Source organism: Coenobita brevimanus, chromosome 94 (assembly GCF_032717465.1).
Source record: "Coenobita brevimanus isolate Jiangsu-jjx chromosome 94, ASM3271746v2, whole genome shotgun sequence".
In the NCBI taxonomy this organism is placed as follows: domain Eukaryota; kingdom Metazoa; phylum Arthropoda; class Malacostraca; order Decapoda; family Coenobitidae; genus Coenobita; species Coenobita brevimanus.
Window position 1 is genome coordinate 24,916,447 of NC_137047.1, and position 17,776 is coordinate 24,934,222.

At 43.0% G+C, this 17,776-nt stretch overlaps 1 protein-coding gene across 1 annotated transcript in view; it reads right to left on the bottom strand.

The window, feature by feature from the left end:
• Window positions 1–12,486: 12,486 nt before the first annotated feature.
• Window positions 12,487–17,776, bottom strand: part of LOC145412965 (protein gooseberry-neuro-like) — a 32,596-nt gene continuing 27,306 nt past the window's right edge. Inside the window, exons 4-6 of the mRNA XM_080282788.1 lie at window positions 13,878–14,049; window positions 13,341–13,576; window positions 12,487–12,926 (exon numbers count right to left, since the gene is read on the bottom strand). Of these exons, the coding sequence (XP_080138914.1) occupies window positions 12,487–12,926; window positions 13,341–13,576; window positions 13,878–14,049 (848 nt within the window). The remainder of the gene's footprint in view (window positions 12,927–13,340; window positions 13,577–13,877; window positions 14,050–17,776) is intronic.

A 17,776-nucleotide genomic window follows, 5' to 3' on the forward strand; every position in this document is an offset into this window, starting at 1 on the left:
AAATGCTTTAGGTGTAGATAGCTGATGTCATCTGGACCTCTGCTTGTAGAGGTCTTTGTTTTCTTTACAGTTCTGTTGTGAAACGAAAGGAGTTATACTGTGGTGTAATGGAAAGGACTGTCTATGCAATATACGAGTATATATATATATATATATATATATATATATATATATATATATATATATATATATATATATATATATATATATATATATATATTATAGGTAGATAGATAGATATGTGTGTGTGTGTGTGTGTGTGTGTGTGTGTGCAGTAAAATCAGTGCGTCTGAATGTACTGTATGTGCCCTATTGTCCCCATTGCATAGAGGTGTATTAGAGTCGTATGCATTGTCTATGTTTTCATACCGCATGTTTTGTTGGTTGCTTGATTTTGTTATTGTACATTACACTGCAGACCGGCAAGATGACAGTAGCCATATATTTTGACCAGCAGTACGGAATGGGCAACTTCCATTTTCAAAATCCAGTAGGAAGATGTAAAAAGTTTCCCAATTGCTGAAGTATATTAAAAGAAAAAAAAAATGGCCTTCAGACAGTAACATGACATTAATGAAAACCGAACAGTATTAAAGCTGAACTTTACTAAAACGTGACTACTACTGAACTTATTATTACTGAAAGCTGAAACTGAACATTACTAAAAGATGGATGTTACACTGATTATTGCTGAAAACGAAACATTACTGGAACTTGAAAATTACTAAAATCTGAATATTGCTGAACACTGAACGTTACTGAAACATGAATATAATAAAGCGATGTTTTACCGAAGGATAAACATTTTATAAAGCCCATTAATGAAAGCTGAACATTACTGAAAGCTGAACAATAACGAAAACCGGATGTAACTGAATACTGAACGTGAGTGGAAGTCGAACATTACTGAAAGATGAACTTTACTAAAAGCTAGAATGTTAATGAATGCTATACCTTACTAAATGGGGTGCTTTGGAGCCGCCATTGAAGTGGTCGAGCCTGCCACTGACAGTGAAAAGTCGCACTCGCATGAATCAATAATATATCTTTGTGTGGACTTATGATTCAAATTAATGTTTGTAATGTGTAGAGGAATTATTTTTTTCTCAAATGATTGAGAAGAAGTGAAGGGAAATTACTTATTATTTTCATAGTAATACGTAAAAAATATTTATCCAGCTAGACTAGCATCAAATGAACTCCAAGATCCTCATTTATTTTGCATTAGTAGTCTTTTATTGTACTGAAAGAGGTGGAGTTACATTACTCACTATTGGCTGGAACGAAATACTTTGTAATTGCCCTCTTCAAGTCGATTACTAGCCAATATAAGTAAAAAATCGGTATGACGCTCGTAACATACCAAATATCCAAGTGGCGCATGCGCATTGAAGGTACAGTCCCAGGGACAAGATAGACTCTGCTTTTGTTTACTAATATTGCTGCACCCAAGATTTTGTAATATTCACATTTGAGGACAAGATAATTTCAGAAAGGCTGTCTTAGATAAATATTTTTACAGATCAGCTTCTGACTAACTGCTCTATGCTGCAAGATATTACCAAATTTTGCGTGCATGTGGGACAAGGGGAATGTTGTTGATAGTGAGGTGTGAGTTATAACTGTGTTCAACCATAAAAGAGGCCATTTTGAGTCTTTTTGTAGTACACCAGTCATGAAGTGTGTGTGGGAGTGTTAAGTCATCTGGGTAGGAAGCAGTGTGTACTTTGTGAGTGAAAGTGAAAAGCACATATTTTTATATATGTACATATATTTTTCTATATATACTTATTATAGAGATTCTATTCTGGATTGATTAGCCACTTTGAGAAATATATACATACTGTATATGACACTATATTATCCAAATTGTTTATTTTGTAATTTCATCATTCATAATCTGAAGAAATTGATGGCCACCCCTATAGCACAGGGGAACACAACAGTACGATCCTGACATCTCATATTCTCAGCGTGCGTTCTCTCGACTTCAGTCCAGCCTTCTGACCTCTCTCAGAGCAGGCAAAAAATGACTGTTGACCGTTCCTGGATTTGGGACGGTTTGTCGAAATCGTTGACTGAAGGCGAATTTAGGCATTAATAAATTTAAGTTAGTAAATCGTCTCAGAGGAGGAAAATATGACTTTCCTCATTGAAACCATATATTAAGAGATACAAATCTACTCATTTGTAAAGAATTAACATAGAAAACATTAAATTATAAAGGATGAATGAGCTGACTAGTTGCTAGACTTGCCAGATTAGAATATTTTTACCTTTTTGTATGACTCATACAAATGAATAAGCTCTTGTTGTGTGTATTCATTGGAGAGTGTAAGTGGTTTTGTAAGTAGGAGTGACATTAATCGTATCACAAGTGCACACAAGCAAATGCAGCATATGATTCATGAGCATGCGTGTCCAACGGCGTCTGTGGCAGGCTCGACCATGACGATTGTCAATTCTCTTCCACCCCATAAAGTACCCCATTCTGAACACTTTTGAAAGGTGAACTTTACTGAAACCTGATCTTTTTATCAGACTCCACAGCTCATAGTTCATATTGTTTACTCCTGTGTCCTCTTGTATTTAATAGTTTTCATAACTGACAGTTTCCCTCGCGTGTATATTGAGTGATTTTCGTTTTACTTTTCATTCATGCTTAACTTTCAGAAATGGTAAAAGTTCAATATTTTTTTAGCTTTCAATTTTCTTCCTTTTCAGTAATGTTCATATTTCAGTAATGTTCACTAATACTCACCTTTCAGTAATGTTGAACTTTTAGTCATGTTCAGATTTCAGTTTTGTTCAGGTTTTAGTGTTGTTCAGATTTCAGTATTGCTCAGCTTTCAGTCATGTTCAACTCTCAGAACTGTTCAGGTTTCAGAATCGTCCAGGTTTCAGGAATGTTCACATACGGTAATATTCAGCATTCAGTAATGTTCATATGTCAATACCGGTAATGCCTAGTTTTCACAATTGTTCTTAGTCTCACGAAGCCGGAATAGTTTCGTCGGCAATAAAATTTCGTAATTGTAAGCCTTCTGTATCGTCGATTTTAACTGTGGCGATGGATTTTGCCTTCTAAATAAAAGTATATATTTAGATATATACTAAATAAAAGTATATATCTATCTATATACCTAGGCTGCTTCCCCCAAGGAAAGGGAGGTAGCCGAGACAGGATGACTCACTCTCCATTTACTCATCCATTCAAACACATTCATTCGCATCTTAGCCCCAAAGGGGAGAACGGACAGATCCTCACCGCACCACACCGCACAAGGGTCAACTGGGCAATGCAATCAGTGACATCCGCAGCAGGGCCCGACAGCAGAACTGGTTTACCCCTGCCACATCATAACAGACCCATCCCCTTACCCGCACCTGACCTGACTAGCTGATCAGACCAAATGCGGGAGAATATCCGCTCAGGGCTGCGTCATCACTTATTCATTCACAATTTCTCTCCATTTATTTCTGTCACGCACAGCCACTCTTCCTTGCTCAACAGACATCCCTCTCGCATCCAGCGCTCTCTTCACACTGTCCATCCATCCTATTCGTGGTCTTCCTCTCAGCCTTACACCTCTCACATCAGATCTAGTTATCTTTTTCACCAATCGCTCATTATCCATTCTCTCCATATGCCCAAACCATTGCAACACCCTCTGCTCAACTCTGCCAGCCATCTCCCGAACAACTCCAGTTCTCCTTCGCACTTCATCATTTCGCACCCGATCCATACGCGTCACTCCACACATACTCCTCAGACATCTCATCTCCATTACATTCAAACTTTTCCTCTCTGCTACACCCATATTCCATGTTTCAGCCCCATATAATGCAGTCGGTACCACAACACCCTCATACAGCCTTCTCTTTACATCCATTCTAAGCGAACGACATTTAAACACTTTTTCATTCCTCCCAGCACCTTTCCTACTTCATTTATTCTAAACTTCACTTCTGCATCTATTCTTCCATCCACAGCAACATGTGACCCTAGATATTTAAAACAATCTACCTCCTCAAGCAACTCACCATTCAAAACTATATTCATCCCCCTACCATCTATCAACCTCGTACACTTCATCACTTTACTCTTATTCTCATTTACTTTCAATTTCCTCCTTTCACACACCCTTCCAAACTCCTCTACCAACTGTCTCAATCTCTCCTCTGAATCAGTCACCAGTGCAGTATCATCTGCAAACAGCAGCTGCTTCAGATTCCACTCTCCTCCATCAACATTTCTACCAGACTCAGACCACCTAAAACTCTTGCATTCACCTCCCTTACAACACCATCCATGTAAATATTAAACAACCAAGGCGACATCACACATCCCTGTCGCAGCCCCACTCTCACGGGAAACCAATCACTCACAGCATTTCCCACTCTTACACACGCTCTACTATTTACATAAAAACTTTTCACCCCTTTTAGTAACCTACCATCAAGTCCATACAATCTTAAAACAGTCCACAAAGCCTCCCTATCAATTCTATCATACGCTTTCTCTAAATCCATAAATGCCCAAAACACATCCTTGCCTTTCGCTAAATACTTTTCACACACTTGTCTCACAGCAAACACCTGATCAACACATCCCCTCCCTCTCCTAAAGCCACACTGCTCATCACTAATCACTCCCTCTGTACCCTCTCTAACTCTCATAATTAACACTCTACCATACACCTTACCTACAACACTCAACAGACTTATACCCCTAAAGCTAGTACATTCATACTTATCACCCTTGCCTTTATACAACGGGACCACACAAGCACTTGCCCAGTCAATTGGCACCATACCTTTCTCAAAGCACACATTCAACAATCTTACTAACCAGTCAACAATAGTCACTCCACCACCCTTCAGGCATTCCACAGCACACCCATCCATACCTGCAGCTTTCCCTGTTTTCATCTCCTTTTACTGCCTTCTCCACTTCCTCCTTCGTGATCAAGGAATCATTCAACTCTCCCAACACATTTATACCTTGCACCCTTCCATCCGCCACAATCTCAGCCACCCTTTCCTCCTCTACATTTAACAATCTTTCAAAATACTCTGCCCATCTCTTCCTTACTGCATCCATCTCAATTAACATCCTTCCATCCTCTGATTTTACTCGTTCTTCCTTCCCAGACTCTCCCTTTCGCACCCTTTTCACCTCCTTCCAAAACATTTTCTTATTCTGCTTGAAAATTCTCTGTCAGCCGCCTACCCCACCTCTCATCTGCTGCCACTTTAGCATCACGCACAGCCCTTCTCGCTCTATTCCTCTTCTCCTTATACCTTTCATATGACATCTCATCCTTCCTCTGCAGCCACACTTCATATGCACGTCTCTTCTCAGCCACAGCCATACTTACTTCCTCGCACCACCATTCACTTCCTTTTCTTACACCACCACCCACACGTCTCACACCACACACCTCTTCTGCATGCCCCACCACAGCACTCTTAAACAACTGCCATTCCTCCTCCACGCTGCCATTTTCCCGATCTTTCACTGCGTTCCACTCATCTTTCAATTTCTCCTGATACTCTATCTTTTTCTCTCTTTTATCCAACTCACTCACTTTCAAAACCTCCCTGCCACACCTAAACCTCCTAGCTCTCATCCATCTCTTTCCTACTTTTAACTTTCCCTCCACCAGGTAGTGGTCAGACATACCTCCACCCTCCCCTCTCAGAACTCTCACATCCAACAATCTTCCTATTACATTCCTAGACACAACCACATAGTCCATCAAGGCTCTATCAACAACCCTTCCACCCTCCTGTCTCACCCATGTATACTTATAAATATCTTTCTTCTCAAACAGCGTATTCCCAATCACCATCTCTCGCTCAACACACATCGCTATCATTCGTTCCCCATTTTCATTTATTCCAGGCACACCATGCATACCAACTACACCTTCAACTGCTACATTTCCCACTCTAGCATTCAGATCTCCCATCATTACCACATTCACATTCGCTTCAAAACTCTGCAGACACTCATCAACATCATTCCAGAAAGACTCTCTCTCTTGTTCATCCCTTTCACTACCAGGCCCATATGCACTCACAAACACCCACAACTCACGTTCAAATTTCGCTTTCACCCACATCAGTCTCGATGACACCTCCTTCCATTCAATCACACATTGCTGAACTTCCGGACTCACTAACAAGGCCACACCTTCTCTTGCCCTTCCTCTATCAACACCTGACAATCTTCCATTCACACTTCCAAACATAGATTCCCCCTTCCCTTTCATCTTCGTTTCACTGAAAGCTAACACATCCAACTTTCTTCTCACAAACATTCTCCCAATCTCCTCCCTTTTAGCCTCAATCGTACTACATCCACGCACATTCATAGACCCAATCTTCAGGGTACGAGGATAACTCCATCCCCCATCCCTTTCTCTGGCCTGTCTCTTTTTAGGAACTACAAAACAGAGGAGGGGGTCCCTAGTCCCCTCACCCCGCCCCTTTTAGTCGCCTTTTACGACACGCAGGGAATACGGTGGCAGTATTCTTCCTAACACAACCTGGCCGCAGAGGTGTTGTGTCCCCCCCGCTTGTAAAACACACACACACACACACACACACACACACACACACACACACACACACACACACACACACACACACACACACACACACACACACACACACACACACACACACACACACACTGATACAGTATTGCAAGAATTTACTGCAAATCTCTCAGAATATATTCTCAGTTTGCACAGCTGCAGGCGCTTCCTAAATACAGCACGAGCAAAGATTTTCGAAACTCAGTGATGTGGTTTTCAGATACCAGCAAAGTTTTCAGACTATTACGCAAGTGTTTCTTAAGAAGTTGAGCGATATTACTGTCTGCGATTGTGAGTCCCCTTCCCCCCCCCCCACACACACACATTAAAAAAAAAAAAAAAAAAAAGTTTGCGGACATGCTTCAAGTTCCGAGCCGCATATTTAAGTCCAGGAACATTTTACAATAATTTCTAGTTTTTGTTGGCAAGAGAGGCTTTGTATCACATCATTCTAGGCAATTTATTTTGCATATTTCACCTTAATGACATCTTGTGTACTATTTATATCCTTCTAATATCGACACAGTCTGCATCATACACAAGAACATTAAGGAGTAACAGATAAGATCAGTCGCTTAAGATGAGGGTATACGAAAAGCTCTTCAATATTCCATAGTGTGTCGCCTGTAAAGAGGTCCATCCAATAAAGCATAAACAGACACAACGTTGCCACATTGCACGAGACTTGAGGCTAACATGTAAACGCAGGAGTGGACGGTATTGAACAGTTGGCATCAAAAGTTCTGTTGCCTCTCTAGCTTTCCTCTCCATCGACTGTGAAAATCAGTCTGGCAGATCTTCAGCAACCGACACTGTTGGCACTGTGCTCTGGCTAAATAAAGGCATTACTGTAGGTTTCTGCAGATTCACCACACGGATTTTCAAAGTACTTAGAGAGGAGCACAAGAGGCTACAGGACTTCTGATGTCGACTGTACATCTCATTTTCTTTTTTACTGATATACTGGAGAGGGGATACGAAAAGTAAGACACAGTTTATATTGATTCACTTTATTGAGAGTCAGTTCTGCAAGCAAAACAGGTTCAGCGCTGGAGGTACCCAAGTCTGTGTTAGAGAGGGAAATGGAGTGAGGGATGAGGGGTACCGGTATGATTAATTTCCTGCTATGACGTCTTATACTATACGTTATTCTTTCACCAGACGATATTATTTGTTAGGAAGGGCCTTGTTAAGTGAGGGGGGGTTAAAGGAAAGCTTTTATAACTCCTGCTGTTTCAAGGGGTCTTTCCTATGCAAAATCGACTGGTGGTAGGAAAATTAGATAAAGACGTCATCGTGTGTGTGTGTGTGTGTGTGTGTGTGTGTGTGTGTGTGTGTGTTCATGGAAAACATAATTAGGTAAAGATAGGTAACAACTACGGTCATTAATTATTTTACGAGTTCACTTTCTCCAAACACTACGATCATGCCAGCCTGACCAGTGATATTCAGGAGAGTCAGAGTTCGGAACCCCAAATGTGTAAACGAATTTTTGCCCGCGACTGTACCTGAGTAATAATCGAGAAATACCTTAACTTGGCGAAGAGTTTCATCATTTTGCTTCTTATTTCCCGTTGTTCAGGGGCAGAATAAGATCGTACAACAACTCTACATCCTTCCCGTAGCACTTCTGCGTGACTAGTAACATATTCTAGCGTTAATCTCTTGTTGCAGTCTGGAATTCAAGATGGGGAGACGGCAATTTTAAGCCAGGTTAGAGTGGACAGAGTAAAGCGTTGTACAGCAGTGTTCATGCTTTCGTACAAGCTACTCGAGTTTACTTAGAAGCACCGGTGTCCTTATATGTGTACGTGAAGGAAATAGTAGTTGATGTGGGCGTAGTGAAGTATATAAAGTTGCCCTCAGTAATATAGGGTGGCCCATAACTAACACTTTTTTCCCACTCGGCCGGATGATTTCTACCGTGTTACGGGAATGGCCCTGCATCGTTTATTCATTTCCTGTTCGTAATGCCACACCCACGTACACACCAATACACCGAGCCGTCCCCACAACACACAAGATGTCATCGGGCTAGTTTTTATTGGAGCGCTATTTACAGATCACCCTGCACTTTTACAAGCGTGGGGTTTTGCTGGAGTGGGACGTCTTCACGTGGTAGCACCAGTTTACCTGGGCGACTTCTCTACCAGGTCACACAAACGTCCCTAATCTCCCTTCTGATCCGCTGAAAGGAGGAAATGGCTGCGGAAGAAGGGCAACCGCAAGCTTCTGTCCACTGGGTTCACGTTTCAGACCACGTTTGGGACCACAACATCAACAACACCAACACGCCTGAGGTTCCAAACTGCTGAAGCGTAAGTCCAACCCTTTCAACTCTCCTGAATGCTGATGGTCTGTTTAACACGGGACATCATTTAGGTGGCATAGGAGACTTCGGAGCAACTCTTTCTTAGCGATTTATCGTGCTCAGTACAACCTACCATTATCTTTTGTTATTTACATCGTTTTCATATCGACATAGTGTGCATCGATAACATGAAAGAGAAAATTGTGAGATGCTATGTGCAAAATAAATCGCTAAGGAAGAGGCGTTACGAAGTCTCCAAAGCCACTCAGAATGCGACCCAGGATGTAATAAAGAATTCTGGCCCAGTTTGAAGATCGCGTACAAGCATCGTAGACCGTAACAGCACGTTTGATGGTTCACTCACAGCTTGCTTTACACACACTTAACTAAAACTATGTACACGTGTGGTTTCCGCTATGCATTAGTTTCATCTCTACGGTATATACAAGCCAGGTGTTTGTCTTCCAGTGTGCGGTATGTGAGAGTCAGTCAGTAAACCAAATAAGCTTCATAACCTCTCGCATCAAAACTACGAACATAACCATCAGCATCATACCTGCGAAGTATATGCCGTAACTTCCTCTCTACGTAACCAAACTTGCGCTAACATAAAGCAAGAACTTAAACCCACACGCAGTCTTAAGCCTAGTAGTAGTAATAGTAATAGTGGTAGTAATAATAATATAGTAGTAGTTGTTGTAGTAGTAGTAATAGCAATGGTACAGTGACTTTTTTTGTTTTCATTCGAGAACCCTGTACAAATTTTGCTTCCTACACTGCATGAATTAGAAAACCCTCACCCCTTCAGCACGATTACGCCTTTTTTCTTTATGCTATTGCTGGCTCCAGACGATTTTATTCAGCAGCGGCGAGGGTCTTCGAGATGGAAATATTATATATGGTTTGTCACCCCTTCACATTTAAAATGTTCTGTTACTCGTATGCTGAATAAAATCGCCTGGAGGTGGTAGTGGTGATAGTAGTAGTAGTAGTAATAGTAGTAGTAGTAACAGTAGTAGTAATAGTAGTAGTAGTCCAAGGTTCATCTAAAACGTGAACCCGATGGACTGATCATCTGCAATTCACCATCCTCCTTTTGCGGGAGAAGGAGGTAGCTAAGGGGTGCTTGTATAGCTAAGCAGCTGAGCGACCTGGTTATATCGGTGTCACCACACGAAGGCGTCCCTTTCCAGGACCTGTCTAGTTGTAGCAAGAATGAAATAAAAATGGCGTCCGCGGGCTGAAGGGGTTGAGGTGTGATGCTGGAAGTCCATGGTGTTCATCGGCGTCTGAGAATTTTGTGCGCATGGGTACGTGAGGGAGGGTGGCTTGGGCAGGAGAGAGTGGAGACAAGTTCTGATGGAGGACCGTATCTGAGGTGGCGTAGGCAGTTTCGTATCACCCTTACTTAGCTATTCGTTTTGCTTATTGCGCCTTAAAATTCTCTAGTAGACAGATAAAGATAGATAGATACTCAGACTATCATTTAATCATAGTCATTCAGGGTTCTCGAATGAAAGAAAAAAAAAATTGCCCGTAACATGACGCTGACTAATGCACACTAACAGTTACCTTTGGCTAAGAAAATAATAATTACACTGATAAGAATGATAAGGAGATGATCGGTGAGTGAGGTGTGTCCCTGGGTTTGGGTATGCTAAGATTAGTGGTGTTTGAAATGTAATGGGTTTTGTGTGAATTCAGTTATCTCTCTCTCTCTCTCTCTCTCTCTCTCTCTTTGTCTCTCTCACTGCATTTTTGTCTATTCAACTGTCTAAATATTAATTCAAGTAAGACACCGTAGACTCCTGTACTGATCTGCCTAACCCCCTATCCTAGCCTGCTGGGACGCTAGGCTGAGAGCTAGGCAAGGCACTAGCATGAGTCGCCAGGCAGCAAGCTAGGAGGGGATGGTGAAGATGGTGATAATGGTGAAGTGGATGATGGTGGTGACGATGGTGTGGGGATGGTGAAATGACGATGATGATGTGGATGGTGGTGGTGAAGACGGTGTGGGAGATGTGATGGTGATTGTGATGTGGATGATGATGATGATGATGATGGTGGTGAATATGAGGTAACTGAAGATGATGAGTGGATGGTGGTAATGATGATGATAAATAAAGGTGGTTAGAGATGATGTGGTTTACGATGTTGGTGGAGATGTTGATAATGGCTGTGGTGATGAAAAGCGATGATGATGATGATGGTGGGAAGCTGATTAGATAATACTGGTGATAACGGTGAAAACAGTGATATCTGGTTGTGTTTATGAAAGTATGGTGATGATGATGATGATGGGGAGGACTGTGCTTGTTGAATATGAAGGTGAAAGTGAACCCAAATGAGGCAGTAGTGTAAAATAACGTTACCAAGGCGATGAAATGTTAAAAATGGTGATAGTGTGAACCATATCACTAAAAACACGCAGTTGGTGATAGTGCTATGTGGTGAAGATGAAGGTTATGACGCGTGTTCTCTTCCCGCCTTCACTCTCACTCCTGGACTCGCCTGGACGGACTGGAACGCTTAACCTTTTCAGTACGAGGACCACATCGACCCCCTTCTAGGTCAAAAAATCCCCCCTTAAACTGAGGAAAATCGTCTGGAGATAGGGTTGCATTCTAACTGTCTTTTGAGATTTCGTAACACCTCTTCCTTAGCGATTTATTCTATTCAGCACACCTTTTATATGCTGTTGGTGAATTTTTTGTTGATGTTAAAGCTACATAAATCAACTAACTAGAGAACGATAGGGTGTAATATGCAAAATAAATCGCCATGGAAAAGGTGTTACGAGGCCATCTTTGTCATCTTGAATACACTCGATAAAATGAATAAAAAAATAAAATTCGTCTTCGTTCTGAAAGGGTTCAACAAGGGTATATGGTAACAAGTCCAGAGGGGTGAGGAAGGGGACGTACAGGGAGTTGGAAATGTTGCCAGTGTGTTGGATATGATGACTCTAGTCCGTTCATCTTAACTTGGCTTAGGTTTTAGTCCTTTTGCAGTTTATTCCCCATAGGTCATCGGTGGAATAAGATGATACTACGGCTCTTTCTCCTTTCCATAGCACTTACTCGTGACTAGCGGTATGTTCTGTTGTTAATCTCTCGCTACAACTCAGCATTTAAGATGGTGAGTTGGTAATTCTAGGCCAAGTTAAAGGGAATGGAGTATAGGAGTAATTTCTGTGGTGTATTCTTTGTGTGGGACGGCTGCAAACATAAAGACAAAAAGGGGAAAAAATATGTACAGTAGCTTATATAAATTTGGTAATCATTTTGTTATTTCCTGTTGGCTGTTGTTGTTTGAGTGCATAGGTTAGTTAGGTATGTAGATTATTGTGTGTGTGTGTGTGTGTGTGTGTGTGTGTGTGTGTGTGTGTGTGTGTGTGTGTGTGTGTGTGTGTGTGTGTGTGTGTGTGTGTGTGTGTGTGTGTGTGTGCTTATTCAGTTGTGTACTTTGGCTGATTCATTAATGGTTCCTGTGTACGTCTGTGTAGGCTGTAGTACATGTGTACGTGTGCTTGTGTGTGTGTGTGTGTGTGTGTGTGTGTGTGTTTGTCCTTTAGTGCACCCTGCCGCACATGAGGGAAGACGGGTCGGCGAACTGAGGGAAGTATGCCGGATAGGCTGCGGCTGTGGCGGTGGTGGGAGGAACGTGGGTCTTGTCGGCCATGGGCGGGGCGGGGGCGGTCATAGCGTGGCCCATATTATAGCCCTGCCCGCCTAAAAGTCCGCCCAGCTGATCCCCGCCCAGAGTTGAGAATCCAGTGTTCCAGCCGCCCATGTGAGGCGAAGAAACACTCTTGACGCTGTTCCAACCTGTCGCCTCCGTGGGTGCTGTGGAGGCGGCTGTGTTCATGGCGGGGGTCATGGAGGGCATGGAGGTCACTGGGTAGGTCATGGCGGCCATAGGGGAGGACATGAGCGCGTGAGAGTTGTCGGTCGGGAAGCTGGCGGCAGTGTAGTCGTAGCCGCCAGGGGCGCTCTGCCACGCGGTAGAGGCTGGGGGAGGGAGGAAAGAGGGTGATGAAATAGAGAGAGAGAGAGTATATGTGTGTATGTGTGCCCACGCGCACGTGCATGTGTACTTTCAGTAAGGACGGAAATGCAGGGTCATGAGTGGCAAAGGAATTGTTTTGGGAAGAAGTGACTGGACGTGGTTAAAGTGGGAGGCTAAAAGTTGAAGAAAGAGTGAGTTGTGAAGGGTGATGTATTCCTGACAGATAGGGCCTATATGAAGATCCAACATAATGGAAACTTGTGGTCGGAGAGAACTTTGAAGGATACGGGTGAAAGAATGAAAGCAAACATGGAAACAGAAAAATGTATGAGCAAGACTTCGAATAAACGTGCATATATTGCAGTTCATTTTTTTAATAGCAAGTGAAAAAAAAACGAGAGAGGTCTCATTCTCACAATGATAAGCTGCGGCCGCGCTTGCTGCTGCTGCGACTGCGGTGTGGTCGCCGGCTGGAGGTGCGTACTGGTTCATATATGAGGTGGCTGCGGCGGCTGCGGCTGCTGAGGGCATGGCTGCAGCTGGGGGCATGGTAGAGGAGAGCCCCGCCAACTGCTGACTGCTGAGGTGCTTCCTGAGCCGCGCCCGCCGGTTGCTGAACCACACCTGCACACGCGCCTCCGTCAGCTTGGCTCTGCGCACCAACACAGAATGTTAACTCGGCTGTGTTTTTCAGGCCATTTTTTGGGGTTACTGGTATCATATATTGCCAAGTTATAGGTGTTACGAGTGCATATCCCCCCCCCCTCATCCCTCTCTCTCTCTCTCTCTCTCTCTCTCTCTCTCTCTCTCTCTCTCTCTATGTTTATATATATATATATATATATATATATATATATATATATATATGTATATGTATATATAACTACCTATCTCTGCCTGTTTTTCCATGTCACTGTTACTCTCCCTCATCCTTCATCTCTCCTTGTACTCACTTCTGTGCAAGCTCCTCCCTGGTGTACACATCCGGGTACTGGGTCTTCTCAAACGACCTCTCCAGCACCTCCAGCTGCTCGGCCGTGAAGGTAGTCCTCGAACGTCGCTGCTTACGCTTGAGTGGGATGCCAGGCTCGCTCTCGGTGTCACTGTCGTCACTACCCCCACCACCTGCACGGAGAGACGGACGGGTTAGGTTGTACAGTGGGAAGGGTTAGATAGACAGATAGATACATAGATAGGTAGACAGATAGATCGACAAACGGATTGATAGACACAGACAGATAAATAGATAGATAGATAGACACACAGATTGATTGATTAATTGAGAGAGAGAGATTAATTAGGAGGACCGAGGGAGTACCAAGAAGAAACGAAGACTTTATCTATCAGTCTGTTTATCTATCTATCCGTCGGCCTACCTGTATCGAACCGGATGTATCAAACTGCAATTAGGCCCGAAAGGAGAGGATATCACGTGATCGGAAATGAATCGTTTGTTTCCAATGTCGTCGCTCACTCACTCGCGCCAAATAACCTTTAGATCTCGAGTCATTACGAAAAATAAAAAAATAGAATACTCTTTTTCGTATTGTGTTTGGATATATGATAAATATGATGCCAGTAATAGATAAAGTAGTTGATAGACAGAACTAAATAGACAAGTGGTACATAGATAGGATTGTACTTAAATATGTGGTGGGTGGGTAGATCTGTGGATTGATAAATGGTGGACGGATAAAATTATAGGTATGGAAGTGGCGTGTGTGTGTGTGTGTGTGTGTGTGTGTGTGTGTGTGTGTGTGTGTGTGTGTAAACAAGTGGTGGATGGGTAGAACTGTAGACAGACAAGAGGTGGCTGAGTACAACTGTAAACTTAAGAGTACAGCAGTGAAGACCGTATATGTAAGGAAAAACAGATGTAATTCTTTGATAACAGAAATGTACGGTAGTCTGCTACATACGAATAATATAGAAAAATAGATAGATAGACAGAAAGATAGATACTTAGACAGACAGACAGATCGATGGCTGGATGGACAGTTAGATGGATGACAGATACAAAGATTTATACAAACAGGAGCGCTGAATGAAAAATACAAGCCATGAAGGTAGAGAGGCTGATAAAGGTACAAAGAAGTCACGATTCACCCCCTCCCACTCCATGCTGGTCTGTAGTATTTCATTCTGGCCACCTTCGGACAATTTTATTCAGCTTAGGGAAGATTTGGGTAGTGTACTGTAGGTGTAGCTTACATTCTACCATCACAGCTCAACCCAGCTATATTCTCTACTCCATAACCATACTGAAGCATTAATTCCACAACCACAACTACGCCACACCACCACTCAACCACATCCACAACATAAACCCAACAACCAGCACTACACCATTAATTCCACCACTACAGCCACACCATCAATTCCACCGGAGCATCAGTTTCACATCCACATCCACATCATAAATTCCGCATTTATGACTAGGTTCTCAGTTCCACACAACCACAACCACACCATCATCACCTCCATAAACACCACACTATAGATTCTACACCCACACTCACAACCACACCATCACTTCCACAGCCACAATCACAACCACACCATCACTTCCACAGCCACAATCACAACCACACCTTCACTTCCACAACCACAGTCACAACCAAACCATCACTTCCACAACCACAGTCACAACCACACCATCACTTCCACAGCCACAATCACAACCACACCATCACTTCTACAACCACAGTCACAACCACACCATCACTTCCACAACCACAATCACAACCACACCATCACTTCCACAACCACAGTCACAACCACACCATCACTTCCACAACCACAGTCACAACCACACCATCACTTCCACAACCAATCATAACCACACCATCACTTCCACAACCACAGTCACAACCACACCATCACTTCCACAACCACAATCATAACCACACAACCACACTCACAACCACACCATCACTTCCACAACCACTCACAACCACACCATCACTTCCACAACCACACTCACAACCACACCATCACTTCCACAACCACACTCACAACCACACCATCACTTCCACAACCACACTCACAACCACACCATCACTTCCACAACCACAATCACAACCACACCATCACTTCCACAACCACAATCACAACCACACCATCACTTCCACAACCAATCATAACCACACCATCACTTCCACAACCACACTCACAACTACACCATCACTTCCACAACCACAATCACAACCACACCATCACTTCCACAACCAATCATAACCACACCATCACTTCCACAACCACAGTCATAACCACACCATCACTTCCACAACCACAGTCACAACCACACCATCACTTCCACAACCACAATCATAACCACACAACCACACTCACAACCACACCATCACTTCCACAACCACACCATCACTTCCACAACCAATCATAACCACACCATCACTTCCACAACCACACTCACAACCACACCATCACTTCCACAACCACAATCACAACCACACCATCACTTCCACAACCAATCATAACCACACCATCACTTCCACAACCACAATCACAACCACACCATCACTTCCACAACCACAATCACTTCCACAACCAATCATAACCACACCATCACTTCCACAACCACACCATCACTTCCACAACCACAGTCACAACCACACCATCACTTCCACAACCACACTCACAACCACACCATCACTTCCACAACCACACTCACAACCACACCATCACTTCCACAACCACAATCACAACCACACCATCACTTCCACAACCACACTCACAACCACACCATCACTTCCACAACCACACCATCATTTCCACAACCACACCATCATTTCCACAACCACAATCACAACCACACCAATCACAACCAGACCATCACTTCCACAACCACAATCACAACCACACCATAAATTCCATAACCACACCATAATTTCCACAATCACAACCACACCATCACTTCCACAACCACAATCACAACCACACCATCACTTCCACAACCACAATCACAACCACACCATCACTTCCACAACCACAATCACAACCACACCAATCACAACCAGACCATCACTTCCACAACCACAATCACAACCACACCATAAATTCCATAACCACACCATAATTTCCACAACCACAACCACAGTCGCACCATCCTTTCCCCAGCCACAACACCACCATTTCGTCTTAGCCAGCATTATGGAAGCAGCAATTAGGAGTTAAGAATATTATTGCCAGCATATCAGAGAGAGAGAAAGAGAGAGAGAGAGAGAGACGGGAAAGAATAAGAAGTGAGTGGGCCATGAAAGTTAATTATACCCATTTCACACTTAGCCCATTTTTTTCCATTGCAACTTATTTTACGTAAGTCAGTGGCAGAAAAAGTCAGTAATTCAACATCCCTCTCATAATACTTCTTCGTAACAAGCATCATATTTTATTGTCAAACTTTTACCTTGTCTCAGCTGTTGAGGTGGAGAGATGGAAAAGCTAGGCCAATCAGGAGTAAGAGCAGCGTAGTGAAGTGAGCAAGTAGAGAGACTGAGTGTTATTCCATGGGTAGTTTATTGCTACCCAAATCAACAGTACAACCACCACTCCAGCCTTCACAACTACTACCATTACAGCAATTACAACTACCATTACAACCATTAAAACCACCATTACAACTACATTTTCTGCTATTAAGTGTGTACAATAAACAACCACGAGCAAAATAACCACACCTACCACCACCAGTACACCAACCACAACAACCATCACAGCATCAATACATCTACCACAACAGTCACCAAAATATACACCACCGCATCAACCACATCCACCACAATAACTGCTGAATCACATCTACCACCAAGTCAATCACAGCTACTATCGCATC